The sequence below is a fragment of the Aquila chrysaetos genome, chromosome 8, assembly GCF_900496995.4.
Source record: "Aquila chrysaetos chrysaetos chromosome 8, bAquChr1.4, whole genome shotgun sequence".
NCBI classification, from domain to species: domain Eukaryota; kingdom Metazoa; phylum Chordata; class Aves; order Accipitriformes; family Accipitridae; genus Aquila; species Aquila chrysaetos.
This window is the reverse complement of record NC_044011.1, coordinates 44,222,226-44,239,472: the sequence shown is the minus strand read 5'-3', so window position 1 is coordinate 44,239,472 and position 17,247 is coordinate 44,222,226. Positions and strand designations below refer to the sequence as shown.

At 59.5% G+C, this 17,247-nt stretch overlaps 1 protein-coding gene across 8 annotated transcripts in view; it reads right to left on the bottom strand.

Annotated features, from left to right (window-relative positions):
• The window catches only part of OPCML (opioid binding protein/cell adhesion molecule like), a 315,386-nt gene that overhangs the window by 18,607 nt on the left and 279,532 nt on the right, over window positions 1–17,247 (bottom strand). For all 8 annotated transcript variants that reach the window (XM_030021749.2, XM_030021748.2, XM_030021751.2 and 5 more), the window contains 5 exons: window positions 16,777–17,009; window positions 3,252–3,377; window positions 2,779–2,913; window positions 2,568–2,688; window positions 1,956–2,107 (listed from right to left, as the gene is read on the bottom strand). In XM_030021749.2, coding sequence (XP_029877609.1) covers window positions 1,956–2,107; window positions 2,568–2,688; window positions 2,779–2,913; window positions 3,252–3,377; window positions 16,777–17,009 — 767 coding nt within the window. The remainder of the gene's footprint in view (window positions 1–1,955; window positions 2,108–2,567; window positions 2,689–2,778; window positions 2,914–3,251; window positions 3,378–16,776; window positions 17,010–17,247) is intronic.

Here is a 17,247-nt window from a genome sequence, read left to right as displayed (position 1 = left end):
AAGGGATGGCCCGTTCCTGTGCCATCAAAGGCCATTTCCGAAAAGCAGACCGGCGCTCCTGGACCCCCAGGCCCTCAGCAAGACGTTCCCAGGGGCCACCACTCACTACCTCCCAGAGTAGGTGACACTTTGCGTTCTCGGCAGCCGGGGCAGCTGCTTTCCTTGCATTTATCCTCACGGTGCCCCAAAACTTTCCAACCCTGCTGTTTCAGGACTGCAGTCGCCTTCCCATGACTTTCACTTGCCCAGTATACCTTAACACTAATAAAGGCCCACTTCCCAGGAAAGGGCTCAACATGCACCTGCCCGAGGACAGCACTCCCTTCGTCTGTTCCGCTGTCTTTCTCTTCTCTCTGCCCAACTGCTCGTGCTCTAACCCTCCCCATTCTCTTCCTCATCCCACTGACGAGGACAATGGAGGGAGGAAAGGAGCAAAACACCGAGCAGCGGCCACCCGCCAAGGTGATGCCACAACACACCCTGGGAGCCTGCCGCCGTGGTCGCCACCCCGGTCGAGCCCTCGCCCTGACGATGGGCACCCCCATGCCTCTGGGACCCCTCCTCTCCAACCCACGTACACCCCTAATACTCCCAGACAGCTAGGTGCCACGCTCCTCCGGAGCACCTTCCAGGCCACACTGTCGACCCCTCCTCCCAGCTCTCTCACACCACACAGAGGACCAGAAGCCTCATCCAGATGTAAATAACCTTCTCCGATCCCCTGCACTTCTGACATGGGCAAGCGTTCGAGCCACTGGCCACTGCTACAGCGCTGGCCCTTTCGCCCCCCTGCGTCGCCACTGAATGACACCTTCACATCTTGCCACGACACTCGCACTGTCCCGCTGCGCATCATCCCTTCCCACCCTGTGCTGAAAAGTGGCAGCCCATTCCCCCTAGTGCTCCACACCCCATCACCACCTATCTAGCAGCCCCCCTCAACAGCTACAATGACCCACAACCACCACAATCCCTAGAAGCCGCCTGCCCCCCCCCTCGCCAAGCCCCGAAGACATGCCCACAACAAAGCGAGGCGCCTTGAGTGCCAGGCTCACCAATGCCCCACAAGAATAACCAAAGACGTGCACCCCAGGGACAGGGGTAGCCCCAGTCTCATCCGAAACACGGGCCGCCCCCACGGCGTGGCCCTTTGCCCCCGCCACCCACCCCGAGGCTGCCCAAGTCTATGCCGGCGCAGATGCTGAGCCTGCTGCCCGACTCCATCCTCTCCCTCGCGCTGGAGCCCTGCCAGGGGAAGGCCGGCTCCTGCCGGCCGCCCTTGGCCCGTGACAGCCCCCTCGGCTTGCTGGAACGCCATGGGGACATGCCACAGCTGCACACCACCTTCCTCAAGGACAGCTGACCAGTCCACTGTTCCGCAAAGACCTTCCCACCCTCGCCGCCTGCCGCAAACCGACCGGCCACGGCGGTTGATGCCTACACCGCCTGGCCTGCCGCTGCTGGTACAACACGACAGCTCCCAGTAGTCCTGCCGGTACAATGCCCAGGAAAAACCCCGCACGGTGCACCCGAAGCGCGTGCTCACCTGGCCTGGGGTCCCTCCTCGGCCCTACGCTCCAGCGACGCCACGGCTCAGCCAGGAGCCTCTTCTCCGCCTGCAGCCCGGGCTCCATAAAGAAGACCAGCTGCCAGCCGACCAACTGTGCTGCGCACCCCTAAACACCCATGAGCGATGTGCCCGCCACTGACCGCCACCCGGCCGCGCGTGCCCACTCGGGCCGATGCGGATCTCCTCATCTGATGCCTCCTCTCTGCGGGACCTTGCCGCTCGGAGCTCGTGTCGTTCGGCACCTTTACGGGCCAGCCACATTAAATACAGCCAACTCCGCTCTGTTGCTCCATCGACGGCCGTCTGCCTGCCTCTCCTCCTCTTCATCCTCCTCCTCCTCCACCTCCTTGCTATACCTTGCTGAAAAAAAAACCAGGGCACCTACCGTACAGGATGATGCTGGCGTTGGTGTTGCCCAGCTTGTTCGTGGCCACGCACGTGTAGTTGCCGTAGTCCTTCTCTGAGACGTTGAAGAAGGTCAGCGTCGACAGGCGACCCTTGCTCTCGATCCGCACGCCCTCCAACCCGTTCGCTAACCTGCAGGGAAACACGGAGGCCGGTGCTCAGAGTGCCGCGCTGGCGGTCTGCGACATATCCCGCCCCCTCCCCGGGTGCCCCCTCCCTTGCCACCAGCCACCACCACCGTATAGCCATGTGTTCGCCCACCGGACTCCTGGCATCCCACTGTTGCCCTTCAGCCAAGAACATCGCCCTCTTTGTCCTGTAACCCATCCGCCCGCCCGCCCCACACAGCTCACGTGAACCCCACCGCGAGGCACGGCCACCATCCCTGGGAGGAACGACTCTGGGGCCCCCTCGGCATTTAGCCAAGCACTGGGAGCCACCAAAATGAGTGGACCCCAGCCTTCCTCCGCACAACGCCCGCGGCCACCGCCAGCTCCCGCCACCTCCTCGCCCTCCAGCCCCGAGGCCGGCAGGCTCAGCCCTGGCTCTGCCAGGCCCCAGTCTCCCCCCAGCTCCACGGCCGGCCCCTTACCTGGTGTCCTCCTTGAACCACTGAAACTCTGCCACGGGGACGGCCGAGGCCTCGCACTGCAGGATGCCCTTCTGGCCCACTGAGGCGCCCGTGTTCTTGGCGTTGGAAATGTACGGCGGGTCTGCAGAGACGCCATGCGTCGTCACGCCGGGCTCCGCGCGCCCGCCCCCCCCCCCCCCCCCCCCCCGCTTCCCCCGTCCCTTGCGCTCACAGTTGACGGTGACTTTGACTTTCCGCACGTCCGGGACGGCCACGTCGTTGACGGCGCTGCACTCGTACTCCCCGGACTGCTCCCGCGTGATGCCCGTGATCTCCAGGTACTCATCCTCGCTCACAAAGCCCTGCCCTAGGAGACGTCCCGAACGCGTGGCACCGTCGCCCACGGACGCCAATGCCGGGACTTCGCCTGCGCCCGTGCCATGCCCTCCTCCGCCACCCTCTGCCTGTGCGTCTGGCATCCCCTTGGCCCTAGAAGCTGGGGACATCACTCAACCAGCACCCTTTCCCCCATACCAGGGCACGCCAAAGAGCCAGCACCTCCACCCTCCGCAACAGTCACCAGTGGACCGCAGGCAGCCTTCGGGCCACCCCAGGCACCTCTACGGGGACATCCATCCATCCCAGATGGGCCAGGCGAGACCCCTCCTCAGACCCGGGCGTCTCCTCCGCCGAGCGCAGTCTCACCTTTCCCGGAGAGGTGCCGCCACGTGACGGTGGGCTCCGGTCTCCCAAAGGCCAGGCACATAAGGGTCACGCTGCTGCCCTCATTCACGGTGATGTCCGACGAGATGTTGACGATCTGGGGGGGGACTGCGAGACACAAAGGAAAGCAGAGCCACCGTCAACGCACCAGCCCACAAGGCCCCATCACCGGACGTCGGCATCCACCCCGTCGCCGATGCCGCATCCCCAAAGCCGCATCTGGGACCGGCGCTGAGCACGGACCTGGGGCGCCAAGGGGTCTGCTCACCGGTGCCCTGCGCTGGGTGGGGGCCAGAAACGCCGGCACCCCCCTGCCACAGCCGAGACCCTGCTAACTGGCTCTCGTTACGGCCCACGACGAGGCTCCTATTTGAGTATATTTACTAAAGCTGTTTAAATTACCAAGCGTCGGCTCCATTCGATACCGGCCACAGTGATTTATATTACTTGGTCCCCAGATACTCCATCTAATAAATAACTTGGCAATCTCCACACCCATAAATATCACCAGCCCTGCCAAAAAGCAATTAAAGCCCGCTCGCTGACGCCACTTCCCAGCGCTCTGGAACAGCCCACGTGGTCCCCGAAAGGGTCTGCACCCCGGGAAGCGAACGAGGCCATACCAAACGACCCGCCCAAATCTAAATACCGCTCTTACCATACCAGAAAGGATGCCCCGGCACAGAAGAGGCGGCATGGCGGGACGAGCCACAGCAAAGCTGCCGCATGGTCTGCGTGGCCCGATAGGCCCTGTGAGGCAGTAAATTTCCCGGCACCTTGACACATCAATATAGAAGTACCATCTGTTACAGCAGAGGGAGATTGTCCGAGTCCTTCAGGGGAAAGCGGCAATCCAAAAATGAAAAGCGTGCACCGGCAGCCGCTGACAAACATAGTTAAGGCTCGGAGCAGAGCTGGCTGACTCCAACGGTGTGGCCCTGACGAGCTCCACCAAGGAAGGGCTGCCAACAGCCCTTCCTCACTTAGATGAGATGACCATATCCCCTATTACCGGCATCCTTGCACCTCTCCCCTCCATTAACAGCACCTCCAATGGGTACCAGGAACACCCAAAAGCAACAACGGCATCCAAGACGAGCCGTCCCACAACCGGGTGTTTGCCGCCCGCTCGCAAGCCTGCGAAGCCATCCCTGCCCACGAGCAGTATTGCTGAGACATGGCAGCGGTGCCAGGAGCGGGCGCCGAGACTCTGGGACGTCTACCCCTGCTCCACACGGCAGCCCATCTCCGCCTCGCACACTCTTACCTACAAAAGCCCTGGAGCCAGATGAGAACGACAGCACGCAACACAGGGCGCCGGCAAAATTGCGGCCATCACGCTATCCCTACCATGCACAGGTCACCGCTCTCACTTCCCGCCCGGGCCCCTCCTGGCTCTTCTCTGGGATGACACCCTGCTCTAGGCTTCACACCACCTGAGGGGACCACACAAGCCATGGATTATGGGGGAAAAAAAAAAAAAACAAACGTCACGCTGACATCAACTGCTTCTCACAGCCTTACTAGATACATGCGCCTGGTGCAGACCGCTGCTTGCAAATGAGCGTGGTGCCAGAGGAAGGTGGGCACCTTCAGGGCGGCCAACACCAACTCCAAACGCTCGGGGGCTGCTGGCTCGAGAGGCCCTGCACGCTCGCAGCTCCTCTCCCTCCCTATGGGGCTGTGCCGGGGCGAGGGCGACGAAAGGCACGCTGAGCAGAGCCGGGACTGCGCCAGCAACCCCACGTGCCCGCCTTCGCCCCAGACCCGACCGGCACCCCAGCTGCTGGGGGCTTCCCGCCCTCCCTGAGCGGGTGCTGGGGCGCTCGGCTCTGCGCCCCAACGAAGAGCTCGAACTACCTAAAAAGAGAATGACGTATCCCCAAGGAAGCCAAGGCGATCGGCATCGCCCGGCACAGATCTCACCTGCTGGACAGGAGGCACGACGAGCTCCATGCACCTTTCCATGCACGGCACCCGCTCCGCTCCTGTATTTGTTGCATCGCCTTCCCATCCCACCTCCTGCACGCAGCCCTGCTGAGGTCAGACCGTGGACAGAGGCACCCTGACAGACAAGAGGGATTGCAGACGGACAGATGGACCAGACAGCACCCCAGCTGTAGACCTGCACGGCGCCAGCCTAAGGATGCTGATGCAGCCTCGGCCGTGGCTCTGTCAAGGCGGTCCCCCGGGACGATCACCGTCTGTCCGTCCTCCGGCAACGCACCCCTAGGACAGGGCCGCTCTCTCCCGACAGGAGTAACCTGTGCTGGGGGAAAGCCAGAGCGTACCAGAGCATCCTCGCCCTCCTGGCCTGCTGCTGGCCCTCTCCCAGCTCACAGCCAACATCCCTTTCCCATCCCCTGACTCCCAAACCGCTAGTACAAAGTGACATGTGGACACTGGTGCTCTGGGCACAGATGCGAGCCTGTCCCCCTCCCAGGCACGGAAATACTTTCACGCCTGCGCAAAAAATCACCGCTACCGATAACTGCTATGGCCCCGACGCTCCCATTTGGCAACCACCAAGCCACACGAATAGACACATCAGCCCTAAAGCCCTTCCATCAGCAAAGGGTGCTGACACAGCGGGCCGACGTGGCGGCAGGTCTTGCAGGGGAGAACGGTGCCTCCCGACCCCCCCGGCCGCGTTGCTGAAGCCGCGGGGGCAGGGGAAGCACTGCTGTGCAGCTGGCCGCCCGAATCCAATCAGAAATGCCCCCAGGAGCTGGCAGGGACGTGTGGCGCGGGGACACCCATGGAGAGCGCAGAGACCCCGCTGGACGGCTTGATACCCTGCCGTGACGGCAATCATTGCCTGTGAGGATACCAGGACTCGGAGAAGGATGTATAAGGACCTTGATTACATTTCTATAGATCCCGCTGGCCAGGCTGTCAAGAACAGCAACTCGAGGGTGCACCAGCTGTGCCTCTGGGGGGACTTAATGCCACGGGAGGAGTGGGCGGCAGCTGGGCCCACGCGGCGACAGGACCTGAGCGCCGGCAGGCAGGATGAGTCCAGCAGCCAACACGACCATGCGGATAAAACCTACCTGTGGCCACAGCCTGTAAATACGGGTACAGCTGAGACACACGCGTGGCTGCCCCGACCAACGTGTGCCACCACAGCTGCCGCGGCTAAGATGGGTGCAGCTCGGGATGGGTGCTGGGCAGGGAGTCCAAAAGCTCTCCCGTCCCCTCTAGAGCCCTCCCGGTCCCCGAAGGGCCGGGTCAGATAGCCCTGCTAATACCTCAGAGCCCGCCAGAGTGACTATGGGTGCTGTTCCTAGTCATGTACCTGTTGACGGCATCCTTTCCCTGGAGGACCTTCGGTTCTTTACATTTACCTCCCCCTGCCGTACATCCTCTGCACAGCCAATATCCCGTAGTTATGACAGCCTCTCCTCGCTACATATAGAAGATAAGAAATGACGGCTAGGCAAACATCCGAACAGCAGGAGAAATGATGACGGCGGGGCTGTCGCTCGGGTGGGGAGATGGAGCATCGTCGCCCACTCTGCCTTTCGCCAGGTGAATGCTTCCTCGTGCGCAGTTTATAATAGCTTGCTCCCCTGACCAGCTCCCGTTAGCCCACATGCACATCGCTACACACCTGATCGTACAATAGCTAAGGAAAATGGGCGAGACGCTCCTCGATCGCTCAAGGGCAATAAAGCCGTAACAGGCAGAGGCCCCCATGTGTGGGATACCTGCCCAAATGAAGCAGCCCTTGGCTGCCATTGGGACGGGACGCAGATTCCCATGGGGCTGCCGGGGTTGCACCATGGACAGACTTGGCCGTCGCCCGCTCTGGGGGTCCTCCCCGGCCCCGAGACCGCTCACGGGACAAGGGTTGAGATGCTCGCCTTCTGGAGTTGCAGGGGGGGAAAGCGATACGGCAACGCACGTTCCCTACCCTCCTTATGCACGGTCCTGCCTTCCTTGTAAAAGACTACGACTACAAGCAGATTGAATACAGAATAAATCCGGAGGAAGCGAGGAGCAGCGCAGTCTCACCAGAGCGGCGAGCAGCCTGCGGAGGATTTCATTGACCCGCCTAATACTAATCACAGGCAAGTTCAGTAGGCCCAAAAAGACAGTTGCACCATAACTTCTTGTTCATTCGGAAAGCCGGCGAGAGAAATTGAATGCGAAAGCGATGACAGTAAATGCAGTAACAGTAAGCCCGTGATTTATCTCCTTCCTTTACCACTTCAGACCCGAACTGCCCGACGCGCTGATCCACGCTCTCCGTCAGGCCCAGGCGTGCGCCAGTTTCTGCTGCCACTCGTGGGGACCGTGAGACGCCATCCCTCCCCTCACCCTCCCAAACTGGGGGCTGCAAATAGCCCTGCGGGGCTGGCTGTGCCATCACGCTCTGGGGACGCTGCCCGTGTCCTTTCACGCTACGTGCGGTGCTCGGGAAGTCCCTCGCATGCACAGCCAAGCAATCTCTGGGGCTCTCCCAAACGTCACCGGTCCCGGTGGCTTCTCCGGGTGCCGGCTTTGCCCCTGCTGCTACTGTGCAGCCGGCCCGTCCGGGGATGAAAGCAATCGGAGAGTTTGGACCTTGCGAGCCGCTACCGGACACGCAAGTGTGAGGAGGGATGGCCGCTGCCTTGCCCGGGGGTCTGTGGCTCCGGCCTGTGCTAGAGGGGACACCTCTTCCCTGCTAAACTGTGCGGGAGGAGACGTCACGTCGGTAATCCGTGCGCGATCGCTGACTACGCATGACGCCGATGCACGCGACTGTGCGCAGGCTGACTCATCTCCCAGCCGCTCCTCAGCGCCGATCCCTACCGGAGGGGCTCACCGCCACAGCCCCAGACTATTTTTAGCTGCCAGATCGTTACCGCAGCACGCCTCGGAGCGGAGAGCCTGCGTGAGCGCTGCGGCCGACAGGCGCGACTGATGTCCCTCCTCCATGTCATTAGCTCCTAAGCCATTAAAAGAGACCTCTTCCTACACCTTCGGTACAGTGAGACGATAGACGGATATCTATGGGCTCTTCAAAACCGCTGGACGACGGCCACTTGCCCAGCTCTACCTGAGGAACGGGTGATGTAGGGACGGCCCTGCCTGCAGAGGGGCACGTCTCGCCTTTGGTGCTCTGTGGGGAGGCAACAGCCACCACAGACACCGGCCTGCCTATGGCGGGCCGTGCCCCCGCCCCAGCACCACACTTAACCACCTCTTCACCGTAGGCAGGATGGAGCTGTCAGAGGCGTCACCGCGCAACGACTCGCTAGCATACGGGAAGGCGGCACAAAGAAGGCAAATATGCCGAAAGTGGATGTTTTGCCTGGGCTATCTATCATCTTCACGGATGAGAAGCACGGATGAGAAGCGCGGCGGGACAGCGCTGGTGGCCTCCGGTCTGGCCCTGCGTGTCTGCTGAAGGCACCGGCAAGACAAGATCTTCCCAAGAACAGCTCCTGCTGGGGGCTGACGCCCTTAATGAAGAGATGCGGGCACAGACCCATGAGCCAGCTCCCGGCTGGGGAGAACCTGCTGCCAGCTAGAAACAGATGTGTTTCCCCGCTTCCCATTCCTCTTTGGCTTCAGGGCGTGGGGGGGGACACCCACGAGGATGAGCACAGTAACCCTGCACGAACGTGCCTTGACGTCCCATCTAGCTGGCAGGGGAAGCAACGGGGGGCAAGGAGGCGACGTCAGGAGTTTTAACAAAGTGTTGATCGAACCTGTTCCAACAACAGCCCAATCGGAGAGGCTCATCAGAGTTGTTTGTATCGGGGTAATGGATTAAGCGTGTCCAACAGCTATGGTTTGGTCAATGGAATGACTTCTGTCAAATTTCTCAGCCAAGCGAGCGGCACGTCACCCTGCTGCCACCTCATGCACTCTACAGGCGCTTCTTTTCGGGGCAGATCTTTCCTTTCCCTTCTCTGGCTGTTAAACACTCCCTTTTCTTGGCCTTCCCCAGTAAAACATTCTTTGTGTGAACCTTTTATGGGAAAGGATCGTAACGTGCCTATTTCAAACGCATCCTCTCTGCCATGGAGATGAGATTTTTTCCGGCCTGGCTGACAGCCCCCCCAGCCACCGCATCCCTCCCCCTACCTGTGTGTCTTTCAGCACACCATTGGAGCGTAGCTGAAGGGGAAGGAAACAAACAAACAAAAAAGCATCCAAAATAACCCCGCTACAGATGCCTTCGGAGCCCGGGACCATCGCACAGGACCCCATAGTTCGTCCTCCTCCCGCAGGAGCGGACCGCAACGCTGCAAGACCTGTTGGCATGAAACGCTGAGGGATGGACAAGCCAGCACGGACCCCTCGGTCTGAGCAAAGGCAAAATGCGGCCACGCCAGGGACTGACCGCTCACGAGATGTCGCCCAAACAAAATGGGGGCATACAAGTGCCCCGTGCTAGGCAGCGTCTCCCGGCCGCTCGCCGTGCACCCTTTTTCTCCAGGTTTTCGCCCTGAGACAGGGAAAGCGATAAAACTGAAACTAAGAGTGTTATACCTACTGTGTAACCACCTGTCAGTAAATTTATGAACAATTAGGAAATGAGAGTGCTTCCCAGGGAGCTATTTGTGCGCACACTAAAACATTCTTTCTGTTCGGAAGTATAATGGGGAAACAACTTCTCTGGTCCTCCCCCCTCTTCCCCATTTTTGCTTTTTGCAGTAATTAATTGGCTGCCACCGCGCTTCCATTCCCTCGGCTCCCAGTTCCCGCGGCATGTCCCAACGCCTCCGATGCCTCCGCTCCTGCCAGCTCCTTTTCACCGATTTCAAGAAGCCTTGAGAACAGGAGCCCGAAGACGCTCTCTGGGCACTCCCCGTCCTGTCCCATCCCATCCCGTCCCTTGCCTCCTCTGTGCTCCCATCCAGATTTCAGGTTAGCACATTATACTGGCTGCTCTAAGGACAGCAGCTGTTCCCACCTGGGCAGTGCGTGCTGTTTTCTTCCTGCCAGTCAGAAGACCTGACTCTTTCCAGACGTTCCCCCTCTCCGTGCCCGCACTCCTTCATTACTCTTTCATTTTTCCCCTTTGCCACCTCATGCTCTTTCGATGCTCTGTGCTTTTCTGCGTGTGCACGTTTCCTTCTCTCTTCCCTTTGTTCTACAAGTCTCTGGGCTTTTCATCTCATCCTTTTTTTTTTTGGTTTTTATTCCCCCTCTGCTTGCTTCCATCTTCAATCTTTGCTATTCCTTCCAGATTTTCTCTGGGGTCCCTTTAGCTTTGAATCTGCCACCACATCGCCACCAGTTGCTGCTGCATCTCCCTCGTTTAGCTGTCTTGGCTCTCTCACCCTTCCCTCTGTTTCTTTGGGGAGAGAGGAAGGCAGGACGAGGTGGGGGTCCGGTTGCTCCTTTCAAGCTTTCTCCCATCCCAGGACACCGGTATACATCACTTGTCACGGGCACTCCTTTCCACCCACGGGAGCACCGCGCTCTGTGCTAGGCAAGACGCACGGCCATCAGCCACCACCTTCGGCAAGATGGGCATCGTTCTCCGAAACCTGACGTGCTCTTCGGGGAGACCGGGAAACAGCACCGGGGCAGCAGCGCTCCTTCCCAGCGAGCCACCTCACGAGTCCAGCGCCGACCCGATTCCCGGCCGCAACCTCGACCCATGCCACCCCGGTCCGGCCGAGGCGCGGCGGGCCACCGAATCCCCGCGTCCTCTGGGACCGGCCGTGCTCCTCTCTGCCATGGGCTGGAGGCGGCTCTGCGGGAGCGTGGCGGCAGATGCCTCCCACTGCCACGAGCTCAGCGATTGCTGCCGCGTTCCTGGACAGCCCTGCTCAGCGCCGCCTGCGCCGTCGCCGTCCAGCGCCGTGACTTACATGCCCTCAAGTGTCCTGTCATAACCCTTACAGGCTCACGATAGCTAAACGTGCGTACCAATTCAAATGCATCAAGACTCCTGGGCAAGCCTCCAGCACGGTCCCGGACGGCAGAACAGCACGGTGCCTTGACAGGCGGACACCTCCCCGCTCCCAGGACATACCATCGGCTCCAGGGCAGAAGCGAGCTCTGCTCCCGGTCGCACGAACACACATCAGGCCCAGATGCCGCATCCCATCCTGCTTCTGCCTCGGGGGGAAAAGAAAGCGTTTCCCCGTGGCCTGCTGCCGCAGGGACGCCTGGCATGGCACCGCCACGCAGGCCAGGGTCTCCTCTCCTGCTTGCGGGCATTACGAGCATGTTTGTTCCCCGGACGCCTGACGGGAGTCTCGCATGAGACCCGCAGGCACCGAGACGAGACGCACCGAGCAGCGGTGCTGATGCAAAGCCCCGGCGGAGCGATGCTTAGGGATTGCTGGAGGTTTTGACCGCTTGCCTATGCTTTCGCTTCCCAAAGCGATAGCTTTCAAAGGCCCCCTGCCTGGGAACAAAAAAAAAGCCTGCTCCTCCCCAGCAGCTCCCCCCGACTCTTCCTAACGGAGCTCACCCTGATTGATTTTGCCTGCACGCTTGCTCACGGTTGTGTTTTGTCCCTCTTACACCGTCCCGCATCCAGCTAAATAAACGGCTCTGCCTGCACCGGGCCCCTTCCCTCCCCACCCACGCACAGGCCCCCAAAGGAGGAGGTGGGAAACATTATTTTAAACGCCACAGACATTATGCATTTTGGGCTCTCGCTCCTGACGGGAAGACATCTTTCCAGCCAAACTGATTTTTTTTTCCATTTCTTCTTAACAGCCCTTTGATTTCCTTTTTCTTTCCCTGCACTCCATCCCCACCGGCTACACGCTCGACCTCCGGGAGAGTCTCCTGCTTCTATTAACCGTTTCGCTTGTCCCTGCCAGGACAATGAACCCGGCGCTGCGAGGACTAGCCCGAGCCGAGCCCCTGAACAGAGCCGTTGACGAAACACTCAATTAGACCCGGAGGCACGGCAAAGGGAAGACGTGCTCCGATATGTCACTGGCCCATTTGCCACCCCACCTGACGAGCAGCTTAGACGCCAAGAGGGGAGAAATGCGCACAAGGGAGGCTCTTCTACCCCTGCCTGTGCCACCTCAGCTGGAGATCTCAGCCACCACCCCGTAATATCTGTGCCCTTGTTCCAACGATGCTAAGAGACAAGCTTGGGCAGATACGGAGGACCTGGGATGAGCCCTCAGCCTTTTGACACCTTGGTGCGAGGAGCTGCCTTCCTCCTGGGATGCCCTCTTGCTGCTGCCAGCAGGACGGAGGGTGGTCGACCCCCTGATGCCCATCCCATAATGAGCAGCCTGTACAGGATGGGCAGGTGATGAAGACTTCACCTGGGACACCACGTGTCACCTGGCAAGACAGAGGCATGCCCTGAGCCCCAAGAACCACCTTCGCCAAATCTCGCCAGCATGCTACGTGAAGCAACGGGAACCTCTGCCAACGTTTTGTGTCGGACGTTTTGCATTGTGTCAACCGCACATCGTCTCTTTTCCACACTATCGTCTTGTTTCTTAGGTAGACAAAAAAAAAACAAAAACCAAACAACTGCCTGGTAAGGGGCAAGTATCCCAAGTGCAGATGAAGCTCCCAAGCAGGAGCAGGGAGACGAGCCTGCTCCGGAGGTCACAGCCTGCCAGGCATCGCTTGCTCTCACCCTTTCCCTTCTCCGGGCTGCTTCCGTACACCGCATGCATGCCCCTCACGCTAAACTCCCCAGCGTCTAAATGCTAAGCACTTAACAGAGAAGCACTTTCTACATTTAGAGCCTATTATCGGGTCTTTCCTACAACAACTGAAGAAAGCTAAGCTGCTCCCCTCAGCTTGCCGTGCGCCATACGGCCTCCTAGTAAGCTTGTAGTAAGTATCGTGGTCTTAGCTCCTGCCTGGATATCAAAGGTAGTGCGACGAAAGCAAGCTGAACCGCAACCGTCGTGAAATCTGTGGTGCGGAGGGGAGCCCGGAGCCCAGTCGGCATTGGGGAAAAAGAGCTCAACGGGGCCAGCATGGGGCGGGGGGCGGGGGTTGCCCTTACAGAGACTCGAGGAGCCAATTGTTGTCAGGAAAAAGGATAAAATAAAGACTTGGTTTGCTTTTGAGATGCTTACTGCAGAGCTATGCCTGCATCGGTGCTGCTTTGAGAGGCGGCAGACACGACGAGGGACACAGGACCGGCTCCGGCAGAGCATCCTTAGGTGCATTCGGAGAACTGACCGCAGGACCGCAACCTCGCTACCACGAGCAAAGGCCACAGTCCTTTGAAAGCCGCCCTGGCTCCCAGGGTGAGGAAAGCGGCAAACGCCGAGACGGGAAAATGAATTGCGCTGACCGGAAGCTAACGGTAACGATGCCGACAGCCAGGAGAGGTTTTAATGAAAAATCTATGGCGAGTAGGATTAAGGCAGTACAGAGGAGGGTTCTCTAAATAAATCAGAAACAGAGGACATCTGAGGAATACCAAAGACCGCTATGGGAGGGAGGAAGGGATGGCCAGTATCGACGTTCCCCGCCGGACAGGGTGCCGCGCGGATCCTGAAGTGACACCATGCTACGCTATGGCACGTATGCCCTCCTCTCTGCAGCCGCTGCTACGAGGAGGACAACGGGCTTCCTATTTCCCGGGGTGCCGACTACACGGCCGCAACCGAAACACAGACCCCCAGCCCCACTTTTCAGGCTGAAAGACAGCCCGTGTCCCAAAATGGCCCACGCCACGGAGGCACGGCCGCGTCCTGCCTATGGTCTACCAGGCTCCTCGCACCGAAACCGTTTTGCGGCACGATGCGGGAAGGTCTGCCGGCTCATCCCTGTGGGTTCGCGCCTCCCGGGAGCGGAGGTGGGCTTCACGGTGGGTCACACTCAGAGGCAGGAGGGCTCACCCGAAGTCCGGCCCCACGGCACCCTCCGCTCAAGCTGTTTACGACAAGAGGAGGATGAGGCGGCTCATCTTCTCCTTACGCGAGATGAAATGCCGGTTCTCTCCGCATTCCTAACTCTCCCCAAAATGCACCGGCATGCCGCAAGCACTCGCACACATCCCTGAAAGCGTCTGTCCCGTTGTCACGAGGCGGCCCCTGAAAAAAAGAGGAAAAGGGAGGCAAAAATCCCCTCTTGGCTTCCCGGCGCCTACGCTCTTATAAACCCTTGTGAACAGCTGTGGCGATGAACCAATCCCAGAGACACATTAATAATGACACAAAGAGACGCATTTACTGTTGACTGCGACTCCCTGGCAGATTTATTGCCGGGTTGCTAGGAGGGAAGGCCAGGCCCTGCAGTAGCACAATTAAAACCCGACTGAACACGGGGGCAAAGAATCAATACCCCATCCGGCCACCTTTTCATTCTGCAAAATACAAATATAAATTAATTGACCTGAACGCGGTCGCTAACCCATCATCACTACCTGCTCGCCAGCCGGCACGGGCAAAGCGTGCTGCCAGGTCGCGCACAGCCATCATCCTGCCTCCTGCCCGTCGCTGCCAGGACAGCTGCCTCCTCGACAAAGGAGGGCCCCAAACCTCGCTTCTGAGGCTGTATTTCGGGCCAGGGGAGCTCCACCAGAAACACAGCATCGATCCTTCCCTGCAAAGCGCGTGCTCTGCTGGCGTGCGCGGTGAGGACCGAACGCACCTATGGAAAACCGCTCCCTTCCTCCCAGCGGCTGTGTGCTATTGGCCCTCGTAGAAAGCCGGCTCTTCCCCGGCATGCGAGCACGGAGACTACCAGCCCTCGGCTACACCGACGGTGCCGGTGGGCGATGCCGCTCGGCCTGAGCCACCAGAAAGCACGTTTTAGCTTCCAAAGAACTCATTGGAGCTGAAGTGGGGACAGAGCGTGGAAGGATTTGCTTCTCCAGCCCCCGGCATCAACAAGACAGCAAAGCGGCACCTACAGATGGATTTTCTTGGCAGACCAACTCAGGCAAACCGTGTGGCTTGAGCTGAATGCGTGGAAAGAGAAAGACAGAAACCGCTTGACCTGGGCCTGCGTAACCACGTATCCCCAGCTCCTCTCAGGCTTCCCTTTGGCTGCAGAGAAGCAACGCTGCTGAGAACCGCGGTCACTGCTGCTGTGGGCGCGATCCAACGGGACTTGCTTGCACCAGAGGAAAACTTTTCCCGGCACAGTTAGCAATGCCTCGCCACCAGACAGTCACTCTGGATGCAAACTCTCTCTCTTCGTCGTCCGCCTGCCCACCCGAGCCTGGCAAGTGCCTGAAAAAAGGGTGAGGGGAGCGGGTGCTGAGCACCACTGCCGGTTCACCTGATTTCATGAGGCGCAAAGCACTCGTATACTTCACCGCTGTTGACCGGATGGATTAGCACGATTAGAGAGCAGACGGGATAAACCGATTAAACTTCGCAGACAGACGGCTCACACGCAACTCAAAAAGGGGGAGAGGGAGAGACCCAGTGAAGGGGGATGGAGGGGACGCTCCCAGCCAATCTCCACTCCCCTCTTCCCGAGGCGAGCGCTCCCCTCTCCGACGTAGCCCGGTGCGCGTGGTGCGGGGCCCCCCGACGCGCTCCTGCCAAGACTGGGCGGGAAAACCACTCAGATGGTGGCCGTGATCAAACCCTGCCTCCTCCGAATGAGAAGGATACATAAATACCTACATGTCTGTGTTGGGGGCTTCGCAGAGACACGTTGAGGCCGAGAAATTTTTCAGATTTGCTCATTGCAAAATCAATACCCATCAGCTGTTTGAAATTAAAGGAAAGATTAGGTCCTGGTTTTATACACGCTTTATTGTATTCCGAGAGCTTTCGACTCAGCCCGATAAATCTTCCTTAAGAGGATTAGGAAACTTTCATTATCTTTATCTAACCTGAACTAACACTAACTCTGAAAAATTAATCTAGAGACCGGACAAAAGCCTGTAGCCGGCACAAAGCCGCAAGGATCCGGAGGCGGCGTCCACCGGGGTGCTATGGCACCTCCGATCTGCCAGCACATGGATCCCCCCGTCAGAGTGGCCTCAGGAACGCTGCTGGGCAACCCAACAGCGTCCGCTATGCCGACACTCTCACCTACAAAGCCCTGCACCAAAAGCCCTTTGCCGCCCCGCAGTGACTTCGACACGCTCTCACGATCTGCCCGCTCACCCAAAACCGTGGAGCCTCACGTCATTGGAGTCCACTCCGCCGCCGTGGCCGGCAGTGCTTTGCTTTTGGCTCTCCCGAAACATCTTCGGACGCGTGCCCAAGCGCCTTACCAACAGCTGCCCGATGCAGCGAGCCGAGCGACGCGGGCCCAAGCAGTGGAGACAGGTCAAATTGACAGTGGGGCCAGGCAAGGGGGGAGGAGGAAGAGCATGTCGGCCCCAGTTTCAGTTCTCAGGTGTCCTCTGCCCCACGTGATGACCATGCAACACGGTGAGGCTGAGACGATGCCAGTCTGTCTCCTCCCTGGCACGGCGGGCGCTTGCCTACGCCCCTGTTCCTGTGCCGCTCAATCCCTGAAGCAACGGATGTTGGTCGGATCCCTCCGTCTCCATCACTGAGAGGGCTTCCAAACCCTTCACAAGTCCAGACAGCCTTCCGTATCGAGCAGTCAGTTCAGCAATAGCGCGAGGCACGTTAAGACCTACCTTGCACAATGAGATGGACACGCGAAGTCTTGGGGTGATTGTCTGTCTGCACGGAGCAGGTGTAGGGGCCCTCGTCGTAGACGTCCACGTTGTGTATCTTGATGCTGTACTGGGTCTTGGTGTTGGAGAGGATGACCACGCGGTTGTCTATAGACCACTTGTCATTACCGGCATACAGGATGGTGCTGCGGTTCAACCAGGCTACCCGCGTGACCCGGTCGTCCACGGTACACCTGCAAAGGAAGAGACAGAGGGTCACAAAGCTGGAACAGAACGCATGGCGAGCATCCCAGCTCCTAAAAGGGGACACGAGCGGGATGGGAGCTGCGGCGCCAACTCCCTGCCATGTACAGGCGAACCACCGGCACGGAGGTGGTGCGTGCCACAGCCGACCTACTCTGCTGCCATGTCCCGCATCCCCCCATCACCTGAGATCTCACAGAAATGGTGGGTTTGCCACAAAAAAACCCC